Below are 14,205 nucleotides of genomic sequence, written 5' to 3' on the forward strand. Positions count from 1 at the left end.
AGAGAATGCAGTAGTTACAAATGCAAAAGGATTATTTGTCTCATGGAGCAAGTTATTCTTACCACTAAATAAAAACAGAAAAAACCCACAATGGTTGAGTGGCTGATGTAGACACATGAATTGGACATTATAGGACCTGGCAGCTAGAATGTGCTATGAGTAAGTATGTGTGCCAAGCTCAGGTTTCTGATCTGGTCCTTCAGTAATAAAAGGACCAAGCTTAACAAATTATTTTTGTAAAGCCCTGGCTATATTTCCAAACAGTGATGAAATCTCTTGAGGACATATATAGTCTCAATAAAGTCAGAATAGATAAAATAGAGAGCTGCCTGTATTCCAGCTTTTTTCAGAGCTACTGGGGAAACCACATGTACACCACAGGGAAAGTGCTCTACTGCCAAACAGCCCCCCCCATTTTTACTTCACCAAAAGATATTTTCGTATACAGGTGAGGATCACTTAGCAACATTCTGACCAGCAGCAGTCTGCATATGCGATGGTTGCCTCTGGTCCCTGTTCACCTTCCCCAGCCTCTGAAGCTGAGGGGAGCCATGCTCCCCTCGCCTCCAGAGGCTTTTCCAAGCTTTGCAGAGGTAGTGCACATCCGTGTGCTGCCTCTCTGAGGCTCAGACTGGGTGTTTTGGCCGAAAACACACGACTTCCGGTTTCCTTGGAAACCAGAAGTCGCATCTTTTTGCCCGAAACGGGCATGCTGAGCTTTGCAGAGCATCTGTGAAGCTCAGAAAAGCCTCCAGAGGCAAGGGGTGCACGGTTTCCCTCACCTTCAGAGGCTCTGCATAACATTAAGCCTCGCTTGGTGACAAGTGTGCTGGTCTGCATCCCTGTAGCAAAGCAATGCATGACTATACTTGGAGTACCTTTCTTGATTGTTATCTTTCCAAAAGGCATGGGCTCACTTCTGTTTACATTTTAGTGCATTAAAGTGAAATATGGGTATTTTCCCCCCTCCCTGCAGATATGGAAACCACAGATACAGGGGAACCCTATATAAATAGTGCCCCCTGTGTCCATTAGGGTTGTTTTCGTTTAGAAGCGATTGAAGCACGGTGTTTCTTGTTAATCAAGAATGTTACTTTGTTAACTATAGAGCGCAACATGCAGGTAAACAAACCACACACTAGAGGGAGACCAACGGAATGTTAACAGGAAGCAGGTGCCTGTCCCAGGTAGGACAGAAAAAGATTCCTGTCTAACCTGAAAAGCCACTGTTAGTGTCAACAGTACTGAGCTAGATGACCCAATGGTCTGCCTCAGTATTCTTTGCTCCTATCAAAGCCCAATTCCATCCTGCTAGAGTAGGCAGCACTGCTGGCTTTATCAGCACCCTTTTATACTTACTATTCCTGTATTCCTGTGTGGCGCCAGCATGCTATTCATTGGTGGCCTCTTGGACAGAACAGAGTTTCTGATGAAAGCAGGTAGAAGATCTTCTAGATGCTCATCTTCTGTGTCACATGAGCTGTTCTGAATGATTTTTAAAAAAACAACACAGAAAGTGAGTTAGACCCAACAGGCTCATAATATTTAAAAGCAAATGCAAACCACATTAAAATAATCTACTTGCATACATCAACTCTGCTAGATTATTGTGCAAAAAGGAAATGGCAGGTTTTGAAATGCAGCTTCTTAGATACTAAAAATTCCTAGAGGGTATATGTAGGGTTGTTTTTGTTTTTTTAAAGTCACTGGCTAGTACTAGTAAGTGGATCAATGGAGGAAAAACTCCCAAAGAATTATGTCACATTGAGAAAACAGATTCCCAGTATAGCCCTAAGGACTTGGGCTGTGGCATTATTATTTTCTAAGTAATGATACTTGAAATAGAAAATGCATTAAGGTCAAAGCAGGCTTTGGCTGAGATTCTGGAAAAAGTCATCCATTTCAACATAGACTCTAGAGAAGCTACAGTATTACTCATAGCTGCTATACCTCCACAGCTTCTTTCAGAGCTCTTGAAATATCTGTCAAAGGTGTCCTGTGGAGGAGGGAAAAAAAAATTAGTCACTCCATCTGACCTTTTGAGATAGAGATGCCATATTTTGTAGAAATCCAGATATGAACTCAATATTGTCCAATCTCGAAGGATTCACTTAAAAAGGAATAGTTGTGGAGAAATCATGAAAGTATTAATTGCTTATAACTCAGTATTGGCCCTATTGCTTAAGCATTTGTTGAAGCTTTAACTGTACTCTTAAGAGGAATTAAAAAAGACCTCCTTCACTGATCTGGTAAGCCATTGTAACAGAGGTAGTATACTTGTTAGAAATAACCGAGTTATACCAGGGCTTTTCAAACTGGGGCGTCATGACGCCCCAGCCTGCGGGCCCTGGGCCCTGCCCCCTTAAGGGGCTGGGGCAGCCTGGAGGCAGGGAGGAGGCAGTGGGGCAATCCCCAGGATTGCGCTGCTCAGGGGGGCTGCAGGGGCTTGGGTACACATACCCAAGCCCCTGCAGCCTCCCAGGGGTGCGGGGAGCCCGGCGCGACCTGCAGCAGGGCTCCCCGGAGCATTGAAAGTAGATGCTGAGTGATCGCGCTCCACTGAGGCTCCTGGGGATTGCCCCACTGCCTCCCCCCTCCCACCCACGCAAGAACTTAGTGGCTCTCAAATTCTCCCAGAGAGTTTGAGAACCACTGAGTTATACTAATCAAGTGTTATCAGCATCTCACTTTGTTTAACATTATGCAGCCTGGATTTGTACGTCCTCTTCCCTATTCACTTCTCTGCTGTGTCAATTTTGGACTGTGAGCCTGTAAGTTGGGAACTATCTTTTTAATGTTTGTAGTACCAGGTAATTTCAGACACTTTCTAAATAAAATATTTTGAGGATGAAGGTGACTGATGAGAGCTCTGTTTGGAGATGGTTTAGCTATAACCACAGCAGAGTATGTGGGAGCTCCTTTGTTGCAATATTCTCCTTGATGCAACAAAAAGCTTCTAACTGTGACCTTTCAGTCAAAAGCAATAAGCACAGAAAATAAAATATCTGAAGAACTCCTTGCTGAACATGTGGCAGTAGGGATGCCAAGCAGATCAAGAGCATGCATTGTGCAAACAACATGGAAGAAATGTGACTCACAATTTTTTATCCAGTTTGATCTTTTTGGCAGGAGCAGCAACTGTCTTGCAAGGTTGATGCTTTGGTGTCTGTACATCAAAGGTGGCATTTAGGTCTATCTCATCACTGTGAGCTGGTCGATGGAGCTTTGGATTCAGCAGTCCCACAGGTGCAGGGCTACAAGGCCAAGTTACATACATATAACACAGTATTGCACTGTCATTTGGAGAAGTGCACTCATCTAAGCTGCTTGACCATTCTACATCCTGTGTGATTTATAGGTTAGCTCCACACTGGCTCCGATGACTGATGGTAGACAGAGGTGTTCTTAAATAGTTGCAATAGAACTAAGTTCAGTGAGTAATTGTCCTTGCAATACCAGCTGTGAGCATCTCCTGGGACTAAGTACTGGGTGGATAGAAGGGTGCTCTTTTCCCTTTCACACAACATCAGAACCAGGGGACATCCACTAAAATTGAGTGCTGGGAGAGCTAGAACACACAAAAGAAAATATTTCTTTACCCGGTGAGTAATCAGTGTGTGGAACTCCTTGCCGCAGGGTATAGATGCCAAGGGGGATTGGACAGATTTCTGGAGGAAAACTCTGTTTCAGGTTATAAGCCATGATGGGTATGTACAGTCTGAGATTAGCTGGTCGCTCATCATGAGAGCTGGGTAGGAATTATTTCTGTAATCCAAATTGATTGTGGATGGCAGTTTTTTTGCCTAGCTCAGACTGAATGGGGGGACCCATGTGTTCTGTAGATTTCATATTTTCAAAATTGATAACTTGTGTTTAATAAAGCAGCCCAGGTTAAACACAAGTACAACCTGGTATCTTGGGTGGGGAGTTAAATAGAATGCCAGATGCAGGGGAAGGGCAGTGAGGTGCAAGTATCTTGTCTGTGTGCTCCCTGAAACATCTAGTGAGCCGCTGTGAGGAAGCTGGACTAAATGGGCCCTGGGCCTGATTCAGTAGGGCTATTATGTTCTTACCAAGCAACATGTGTTAAAGAGTTGAGATTATGAAAATGAAAGTGAGCTGCTTAAGTTCTTATACACCCTATTTTTAAGGTTCAGGAAAAATTGGCTTGCTTTTGGATACCCTACATTTATAAAGGAAAGTTGTCATAGAAAATTATTTGAGGAAATTAGTGTTGATAGGATACTAGTAGAGAAACACAAGCTGCAATACTGTGCTACTGGATTGGATAATGCTACAGCAGGGCTTTTCAACTTTTTTTTCCAAGTACTAATTTTCCAAGTGCCAACTTTTGCAAGCATCACCACTGCCATTAGAGATGGCAGCTGTGTGTAGGAATGGATGCTTGCTCCAAGGTTCTCCCTCCAGCAAGAGATTTCTTCAGTTTTTCCTGTATTTCCTTAGTTGCACATCCACATTTCCCAAATTGTACCTCTTCTGAAGGGCCAGGTACTGCAAAGCCACATCTTGCGTGTCCCCCCAACCAGGTAGGGCAGCGCAACATGGTCACCACATGAGGCTAAGTACCACAACTGGTTAAAAAAATCATTCACTATAGCAAAGGCCAAAATATTGAACTATTTTTAGACCACTTGGGAAGGTGCATTCAACATTCTCGTATCTGTTTACATTGTGAACAATCTTTGCTATAGTGTTTATTGCATCAATTGCCAACAAATACTTCCAAACCAACCTTTCAGAGATAAGCCTGCTAAGTGCTTCACTGGTCAATGATGGCACTTTTATGGTATCTTGTAGAACTCCTATCTTCTTTTTCAAACTCTTTAGAAAGAGCAAAAATGAAAAAAGAAATTCTGTATTAAAGCCTTGATTTTTACCATCTCCCTTACAAAATACGCTGAAATTTAGGAATTTATCCTTTGCCCTGTTCCCCTTCAAGATAGACTAGAAAGCAGTGTGGACGGTAAGCTGGTAAGGAAGAAAGCATGGCTGTGGGTTCAGAAGTTGGGCACCTACCGTAGGTTAGAGGACAATTCTTACCATGATCTCCTTATCAGCATTTCTCAGATCTGTTTGGGTGCTTTTAAGTTCTTCTTTTGTATTCTCCAGCTCCAGATCAGTTTTCTGTAGCTATAGATTGAGAATTGTATATAAGGCATCTTATACCTGATGAGGAGTAATTCTACACAAAGAATGTAATTGCTCCCCAATATTTGCAAGAGACATGCTTCTTTCCAGTCATCAAGATTTAAAAATGGAGTTCATTGAAATATGTGTTTTTGAAGCAGCTGTCCTAAACAGCTTGTTTACTAAAAATTCATCACCTGCAGAGGGAGCTCCAAGGTGGCTTATCTTTTTCAATACCAATAAAAAGCGAGCAAGAGGTGCCACTGCAGTGGTAATTTAGCCAGAATAATTCAGTGTGCTTACAAGCACAGTTAGACATTGGTAATAAAAAGGTACAATAATGTAGAAACTCTTGACATTACCAATATCTTGATGGCAATGCCCCCCACATTCCTGTGCTCTCACAGTATAAGTTTACAATGTTCTTGTTAATACACAATAATATATTCAAAGAGAGACAGACAGAAATTCATTTTGGTTCAAGATACTAAGCTACTGCAGCACAGTTTCGTATGCATATCATCACTCTTTCTTAAAAACTGTTTTGATTCTTGCCATGGAAAAAGACTAACTATCAGCAATAGGGGTACATATGTGTCCTTCAAGCACAAGAGCTGCCACTGAACTTCCCAGTGTAACATGGACCTCCCATCACAGCTGTCTGGATAAGGACTGTTTGCATAAGGACTGCATTAAAATAGGAACTATTTTATTTAGGTGCTGCTGAGGAGCAGTTGTACACATGTCTCTACTACATTACCATGTTCCTTTTACCTTGTGATTCACAGAAAACAACTCCTTTCTCAGCTTCTCCAGTGCATCATTTGATGCTTTCCGAGACTCTTTCAGATTCTCATATTCCCTGGAAAAGGCCCAAATTACTCAGTCAATGTGTGGAACATGCTTCCAAGCAAGCAGCTCTTTGCTGCAGCCAGTAATCAAATCTAGAGTGAAGATATGCAATTCACAGTTTAAGTGGTTGCAGAAGATTCTGTTATATACACAAGCACTCTCAGGCAGGAAAACAGTGCTGAACAAGCCAACACTGATTTTGTACAGCATTAGAACACAGACATGCTGGAAAGCAGGTGAGAAAACATACTTTTGGGGGGATAGCACTCTGCTTGCTTGGAGGCAGACATTCAAATGGTATAAGAGGATGTCATGTCAAACACAGAGGGTATTATTTAATTATCTTTAGTCACATGCTTGAGGCCTCCTCACTGAAGCAATATGCAATACCTTTTTTTAGCTTTGTAAGAGATGAAGGTTTGGAAAGTGTTTTAATGCTGTTATAAAACAGTACTGAAGCAACTGATTACAATGCAGGTACTTCATGCTGTAGCTCATTATTAAAAGTTGCTATTACCCACTTGCTATCTGATGTTGCCTGCACAAGCTGCAAATTATACATGGTATAAATAGAAAGACCTCTAACACGCACTGTGGGGACCGGCAACTGCATCACAGTTACTGCCACAGCTGCATAAAGCACTCTGCTCTGCACAAGGGAGATTTTCAGAAGCCCTACTGCCTTACTCAGAATCCCGACAATCATCCATCCTCCCAGTTCCCATCAAACAATCATCTCCTAAGCACTCTGGCAGAGCTCTGAAGGCCGTTTCCATAGCAATAGATGTGTCACTAATGCAACAATAGTAGACTTGCTGTGTTGAAATCTTCCATCTATGTCACCTTGATTATATTCACCCAACCTCAGGTGCTGTAACTAGCATTCTGTCCAAGCACCTACAGGACTTTATTGGCTTGGGTGTTCTGTGTGCACATTGATGGGAAAATAAACTACCCAATTTAAGACACACACTTTTTCAGTGAGATACAATAGACCGCAAGCTGTTCTACTGCCGTCTGTCCTGCTCCCATTTCACGGATCATCTTCTCCACTTCAGGACGCTGACTGTGCAACAGCATATCAATCCTGGAAGGAAGGTAGAGGTGTTAGGAATTTTATGGCACAGCAGCAGCTCTGCCGTACTAAACACTGGAATAGTTCAGCTTGGATAAGACATAATTGCAGGCTGCCAAGGACCCTTCCTCCAAGATAGATACACAGTGGTGTGCTTCAGTTTGTATGGGAGTTGTACTGGTAGGAGATTACAAGTTACAGATATGGACTAAGCGCCTTACAACTAACAACTCAACGATCAAGCTGTCTGCAAGAAAGTCTGGTAGCTGTGTTAGAGATCATGAACAACTCATGCAGTTAACCTGCAACTTCCTTCATACAAGAAGGGTTCATATGCAGCTTGAAGATAGCATAAAAGGACAGAAGCAATGATATTCAAGGATTCAGTTCCTTTCTATTTACAGTAAAAGCTGCAGTATCCGGCATCTCCAGGACCAAAAAGAGTTGCCAAATACCTAAGCTTCTGGAAAATTCCACCCCACAAAAAAGTTCAGTTACTCATCACCACTCATGTTTTTTGATTGCCATAGTTGACCTTTCCATGACAAACTCACAGGCACAAGGGTCTTCCAGACTCTTGTGGCTTCTTGGAATTGCTGCTGGGTGCTGCCAGTTAATAGAGAAATGTAATGGGCCTTTAAGCCAATTTCCAATTAATAGAGCTTTCTGGATCATTGAATGCCAGGATTGTGGCTTTTACTATATTTGGATCATTTCCCACTGATATTCATTATCACAAAGAGAAAGGGGGGCCCTTGAAGGAATGTATGCAACAGACTCAGGGGAAAAAATTTACAACCATGATTAAGCAATGATGCTTGCTAAACAATGACTATATTGGCATCTATTTTAGCAACAGGACTATAAGCAAATGTGTTAATACTGATCAATCATGCAGGCTATGTTCCTAAGTGCTTGTTTACACAAGATGTCTATAAGAATTGAACAATTGAACATGTTAATAAAAGATAAATATCAATTGCTCTGATCTTTTTAGATGTTGAAAAAGCTTTTGACAGATTAGAATGGAATCTCAATTGTTTAGTCAGACTTAACAGTTTCTTAAAATGGATAATGGTCAGGTATTCATAGCCTAGCCTAGAGCAATGGTTCTCAAACTTTTAGCACTGGGGCCCACTTTTTTGAATGACAATCTGTCTGGGACCCTCCAGAAGTGATGTCATGGCCAGAAATGACATCATCAAGAAGGAAGTGCTGTCATTGTGACCAATGACATGTGATGACGTACAAGGCTGGTGAGGCAGAGCACACAGAGCTTAGTGACCTAGAAGGATGGTGATGACATGATGTTATCACCTAACTTCTGTATTTTTTTTAAAGATCTGGACCCTACACTGCCTAAGCTTCCATGTCTACCAACACAGCAGCCGCTCCCCTGTTCCAACATGCCTTAGCTCGTTAACCCTTGCAGGCAACCACCTACCTTAAGTGACACGTTCAGAAAAGCCATGTCTTTGATCTTTACACATGTGTGGGCAAATGCCAGTGCCCACACATGAGGATCAATGGGGATCAGAAAGCGGAAATGATTGTAAAATCCAAGGTGCTCTCTAGCAAATACATATTTTCATGCTTGAAATCTCACAGGCAGGAAATGCCAAAACAAAAAGCAAGCCCAAGTTAAGCCACACCACATGCAAAAACGGCTTTAGAGAGTGATGGGAGATGAAAAGCAGCAGCAGCCTTCTGTGTCATGAGCCATTTTGCTCTGACAACCCTAATAGGCATCAAGCAAGCACCTTGCTCTGAACAGACCCATCAGTGGGGGGAAGACAAAGCAGGCAAGAGGGAGAAAAGAGCCTTAATCCTAGCATCAGGCTGTGCTCTAGCAAATGTGTTCCTGGCTCATGTGCTGCCCAAGGCCAGGACCACAAATTACCACCCCCATGCTGCCCCACCTCCACTGGGCACATCTGAAGGCCTTCTGAGGGCTGGAAAGGCCAACCGCAACCTCCCCAGCCCCCCAGAAGGTATTCTGAGGCCTCAAAAGGGTCTAAAATGTCACTTCTGGTTTTCGCTGAAAACCACAGATGGCCTCCTCAGCCCTCAAAAGGTCTTGGAAAGGCCTGTAAGAAAAGGAGGTGGGGTGTGTCGAGGCACCACCCCCCTGGGTGGTACCCTGAGGCATTTGCCTCTCCTGGTACACCAGTGTGCTCCAGGCCCTCCTCACTTGGCTGAGCCTATTGTGGAGACCACTGTTGCCTTATCTCAGAAGAACAGCTATATTTAATGGATTGCAAATGAATATTTTGCCAACTCCCTCCCTGATTCTGTTCGCTCGCTCCATCTCCTGGGGATTGCAGTCACTGCTTCTTCATTAACCTTTGCTGCGGCTGTGGGCCCCACCAGTTGTTAGTTCCTGGATTGTTTGCAATGGCAAAAAGGGGGTGGGATAATCTGTACCATGGAGGAGTTCCCATTGATTAAAGCTACAAGAATGGGGGAAGGGAGGTGACATCCAGTCCCCCCCATTAAGGAGCCCACAACCAAGGAGCTGTGTGTGTAAGTAAAAAGATTCTGACCCCTCCGTCCACCTCCCTGCACACTTTGTCTGGAAGCTGGTCCATGCGTCTCCATCTCCAGCCCAGGGGGCAAAGCTGACCCTGTCAGGAGCACACCTCACCTTACAGCTCCCTTGTGCCCCTCTGCCATGGCCTCTTAGAGCACTCTCTCATGAGGTACAGGGCAGCCAGGCACTCCCTCCCCTTGCCACATGGCTGATGGGAGCCGGGGCAAGTGTGCATCCTTCTGCAGCAGCCTCCTCCACTGTGTGGCTCAACAGAACCCCAGCCTGCTCCTGGTATAGCCCCTTGAGATGAGGCAACTGGCCCCTTCCAGGCAGGCACACGCAAACTAGGGAGCATACAAAGCTCCGTCAGAGGCCCCCAGCACCTCAGGCTTCCACCTCTCCCCAGAAAGCGGTGAGCTCTGTCAAGCGCAGCAGCCATGAGACTGACAATAAAAGGAGCTGCAGCTTCAGCTGATCCAGGTGACTAGCTGGAGGAACGAAGGGGCCAAGGCAGAGAGCAGGACCTGCTGGGAACTGTATTTTTCCCTTCTCTCCTCTGGACCATGCTAGAAGAAGAGAGATATTCAACAGACTCATTTTCAATGGCAGCTGTGCACAGCCCACCTGAAATTGGCTTGCGACCCACCCACTGGGTCACAACCCACACTTTGAGAAACGCTGGCCTACTGTTGAAATTAATGGTTTTTAACATAAATGAATCAGGCTGCATTCTAATCTTGCACTCCATGAGCAAAAGCTCCTCCTCTTCATGGAAAGAGAGCTATACACCTGGAAGGTGCATTTTTTCTCCTTGTTCATGGAACACAAGGTTAGGATAAAGACTAAATTAAGTCCAACTAGCATCAAATGAGACTTGACCATGATCAACTTGTACTTCTTTGGATACAGTTTATTATACTCTGGGATCACCATAAAGTTTTTGAAGACTATTAGTGGTAGATGCTGATATTGTGTAGGTGATAAGGGTGATTTTTACCTTCTGTGGATGTTGAGCAATTAAAGCCCCCCCTTCCCTGCTACAGTTTTACTACATCCAGCAAGCCGTTTTAAAAAGTTATACTTAAAAGAACTGACAAAAGACATTTCTCATAATATAGTTTGGACCTCTGAAACATTTGTGAAGACACCCTAAATCAGTGCTTCCCAAACTGTAAGCTGTGGCTCCCTGGGGAGCCACAAAAGCCAGTCAGGCGAGTCACGGAATCCTCACAAAAGACCTGCTGCCCTATACAATGTATAGGATTCTGCCCCATAGGTCAAGGCAGCAACCAGTTGAAAAAGTTTGGGAATCATTGCCCTAAATCCTACATTAATTGTTCTAACCTTTCCATAGTTTTCAGTTTATTCCGCAGCCTTCGAGCCTCCTCTTTTGCAGTTTTTGTATCCTCTTGCTGCTGTTCCAGATACTTCATTTGTTTCTGAGAAAAGAAACACCATCAGTGCATAGGAGGCAACTCTAAGAAAACAAAGCCTGGCCTTATCATGCTATCTCCAATGCGCTTACTATTCTGGTAGGAAGGACCTTGTGCAGTGTCTTAACTCCTCTTTTGGTATTTGAACAATATCTTCATTGCATATGTCCCTTTTGTTCTTACATAAATAATACCACGATTGAAAGTCTCACCCCGTTTCCCCATCACACCTTAGCAGCTTTCAGACTTAAATACATGTGTTTAATGTAAAACTAACCTGCACAAAATCAATGCAATGCATGTATAGGGAGCTTATTCAACCAACTGAATGGTGCGGGGAGAACCACTTTTGATTTCCACGCTTTGATTGGGTTGGTAGCTTAGCACAAACTTCAAAGGCCCCTGTCTAGTTTCTCGCCATGCTGAAAACTAGGAAAGGAACAAGGCTGTTTGATCAGACTTCAGAGAAAAGACTGGAATATCAGCAAGATGTTATTAAGTTCTACTCTGTGCAGAAGGATTCTTGACGCAATTGCCAGCAGACCAATTCACCACCTTACCTAGTTACAAAATTGAATACCAGTTTCATGATGAGAGCTCAACTTAGAACATAAGAACAGCCCCACTGGATCAGGCCATAGGCCCATCTAGTCCAGCTTCCTGTATCTCACAGCGGCCCACCAAATGCCCCAGGGAGCACACCAGATAACAAGGGACCTAATCCTGGTGCCCTTCCTTGCATCTGGCATTCTCACATAACCCATTTCTAAAATCAGGAGGTTGCGCATACTCATCATGGCTTGTACCCCATAATGGATTTTTCCTCCAGAAACTTGTCCAATCCCCTTTTAAAGGCGTCTAGGCTAGACGCCAGCACCACATCCTGTGGCAAGGAGTTCCACAGACCGACCACACGCTGAGTAAAGAAATATTTTCTTTTGTCTGTCCTAACCCGCCCAACACTCAATTTTAGTGGATGTCCCCTGGTTCTGGTATTATGTGAGAGTGTAAAGAGCATCTCCCTATCCACTCTGTCCATCCCCTGCATAATTTTGTATGTCTCAATCATGTCCCCCCTCAGGCGTCTCTTTTCTAGGCTGAAGAGGCCCAAATGCCGTAGCCTTTCCTCATAAGGAAGGTGCCCCAGCCCCGTAATCATCTTAGTCGCTCTCTTTTGCACCTTTTCCATTTCCACTATGTCTTTTTTGAGATGCGGAGACCAGAACTGGGCACAATACTCCAGGTGTGGCCTTACCATAGATTTGTACAACGGCATTATAATACTAGCCGTTTTGTTCTCAATACCCTTCCTAATGATCCCAAGCATAGAATTGGCCTTCTTCACTGCCACCGCACATTGGGTCGACACTTTCATCGACCTGTCCACCACCACCCCAAGATCTCTCTCCCGATCTGTCACAGACAGCTCAGAACCCATCAGCCTATACCTAAAGTTTTGATTTTTTGCCCCAATGTGCATGACTTTACACTTACTGACATTGAAGCGCATCTGCCATTTTGCTGCCCATTCTGCCAGTCTGGAGAGATCCTTCTGGAGCTCCTCACAATCACTTCTGGTCTTCACCACTCAGAAAAGTTTGGTGTCGTCTGCAAACTTAGCCACTTCACTGCTCAACCCTGTCTCCAGGTCATTTATGAAGAGGTTGAAAAGCACCGGTCCCAGGACAGATCCTTGGGGCACACCGCTTTTCACCTCTCTCCATTGTGAAAATTGCCCATTGACACCCACTCTCTGCTTCCTGGCCTCCAACCAGTTCTCAATCCATGAGAGGACCTGTCCTCTAATTCCCTGACTGTGGAGATTTTTCAGTAGCCTTTGGTGTGGGACCGTGTCAAACGCCTTCTGAAAGTCCAGATAGATAATGTCCACGGGTTCTCCCACATCCACATGCCTGTTGACCTTTTCAAAGAATTCTATAAGGTTCGTGAGGCAAGACTTACCCTTATAGAAGCCATGCTGACTCTTCCTCAGCAAGGCCTGTTCATCTATGTGTTTTGAGATCCTATCTTTGATGAGACATTCCACCATCTTACCCGGTATGGATGTTAGGCTGACCGGCCTATAGTTTCCCGGGTCCCCCCTCTTTCCCTTTTTAAAAATAGGCGTGACATTTGGTATCCTCCAATCTTCTGGCACCGTGGCCGTTTTGAGGGACAAGTAGCATACCTTAGTCAAGAGATCTGCAACTTCATTCTTCAATTCCTTAATAACCCTTGGGTGGATGCCATCAGGGCCCGGTGACTTATTGATCTTTAATTTATCAATGAGGTCTGAAACATCTTCTCTTTTAACCTCTATCTGACTTAACTCCTCGGTCCGGAGGGGCCGTTCGGGCAGCGGTATCTGCCCGAGGTCTTCTGCCGTGAAGACAGATGCAAAGAACTCATTTAATTTCTCTGCCATCTCTAAGTCTCCTTTTATCTCCCCTTTCCCTCCCTCACCATCCAGAGGGCCAACCGCTTCTCTGGCGGGTTTCCTGCTTCTAACATATTTGAAGAAGCTTTTATTATTCCCCTTAATGTTGCTGGCCATGCGTTCCTCATAGTCTCGCTTGGCCTCCCGTATCACCTTCTTACATTGCTTTTGCCACAGTTTATGTTCCTTTTTATTCTCCTCATTAGAGCAAGACTTCCATTTACAGAAGGAAGCTTCCTTGCCCTTCACAGCCTCTCTAACTTGGCTGGTTAGCCATGCGGGCACCCTCCTGGATTTAGTGGAACCCTTCTTTCTTTGCGGTATACACCTCTGCTGGGCCTCTATTACTGTTGTTTTAAGCAGCCTCCATGCACTCTGGAGAGATTGGACTCTTTTTACCCTCCCTTTCAACCTCCTTCTAACCAGCCTCCTCATTTGAGGGAAGTCCGCCCGTCGGAAGTCAAAGGTTTTTGTTAGAGATTTGCCTGGTATTCTTCCCCCAACGTGCATGTCAAAACGGATCGCAGCATGATCACTGTTCCCCAATGGCTCAGTAATGTTTACATCTCTAACCAGGTCCTGCATACCGCACAATATTAAATCCAGAGTCACCTGTCCTCTGGTGGGCTCCGTGACTAGCTGCTCTAAGCCACAGTCATTTAGCACATCAAGAAATCCAGTTTCCTTATCGTGACCAGAACACAAATTGACCCAGTCAATATGAGGATAA

The 14,205-nt window shown here is 44.3% G+C and overlaps 1 protein-coding gene across 2 annotated transcripts in view; it reads right to left on the bottom strand.

Annotated features, from left to right (window-relative positions):
• TRAIP (TRAF interacting protein) overlaps positions 1-14,205 on the bottom strand; it is a 32,794-nt gene that overhangs the window by 2,444 nt on the left and 16,145 nt on the right. Inside the window, exons 7-14 of one of the 2 annotated variants that reach the window (XM_066616358.1) lie at positions 10,950-11,044; positions 6,974-7,087; positions 5,923-6,010; positions 5,062-5,151; positions 4,754-4,842; positions 3,099-3,254; positions 1,951-1,996; positions 1,360-1,485 (exon numbers count right to left, since the gene is read on the bottom strand). In XM_066616358.1, coding sequence (XP_066472455.1) covers positions 1,360-1,485; positions 1,951-1,996; positions 3,099-3,254; positions 4,754-4,842; positions 5,062-5,151; positions 5,923-6,010; positions 6,974-7,087; positions 10,950-11,044 — 804 coding nt within the window. The remainder of the gene's footprint in view (positions 1-1,359; positions 1,486-1,950; positions 1,997-3,098; positions 3,255-4,753; positions 4,843-5,061; positions 5,152-5,922; positions 6,011-6,973; positions 7,088-10,949; positions 11,045-14,205) is intronic. The other variant, XM_066616359.1, reaches the window with a different exon arrangement.

Source organism: Tiliqua scincoides, chromosome 2 (genome assembly GCF_035046505.1).
Source record: "Tiliqua scincoides isolate rTilSci1 chromosome 2, rTilSci1.hap2, whole genome shotgun sequence".
In the NCBI taxonomy this organism is placed as follows: domain Eukaryota; kingdom Metazoa; phylum Chordata; class Lepidosauria; order Squamata; family Scincidae; genus Tiliqua; species Tiliqua scincoides.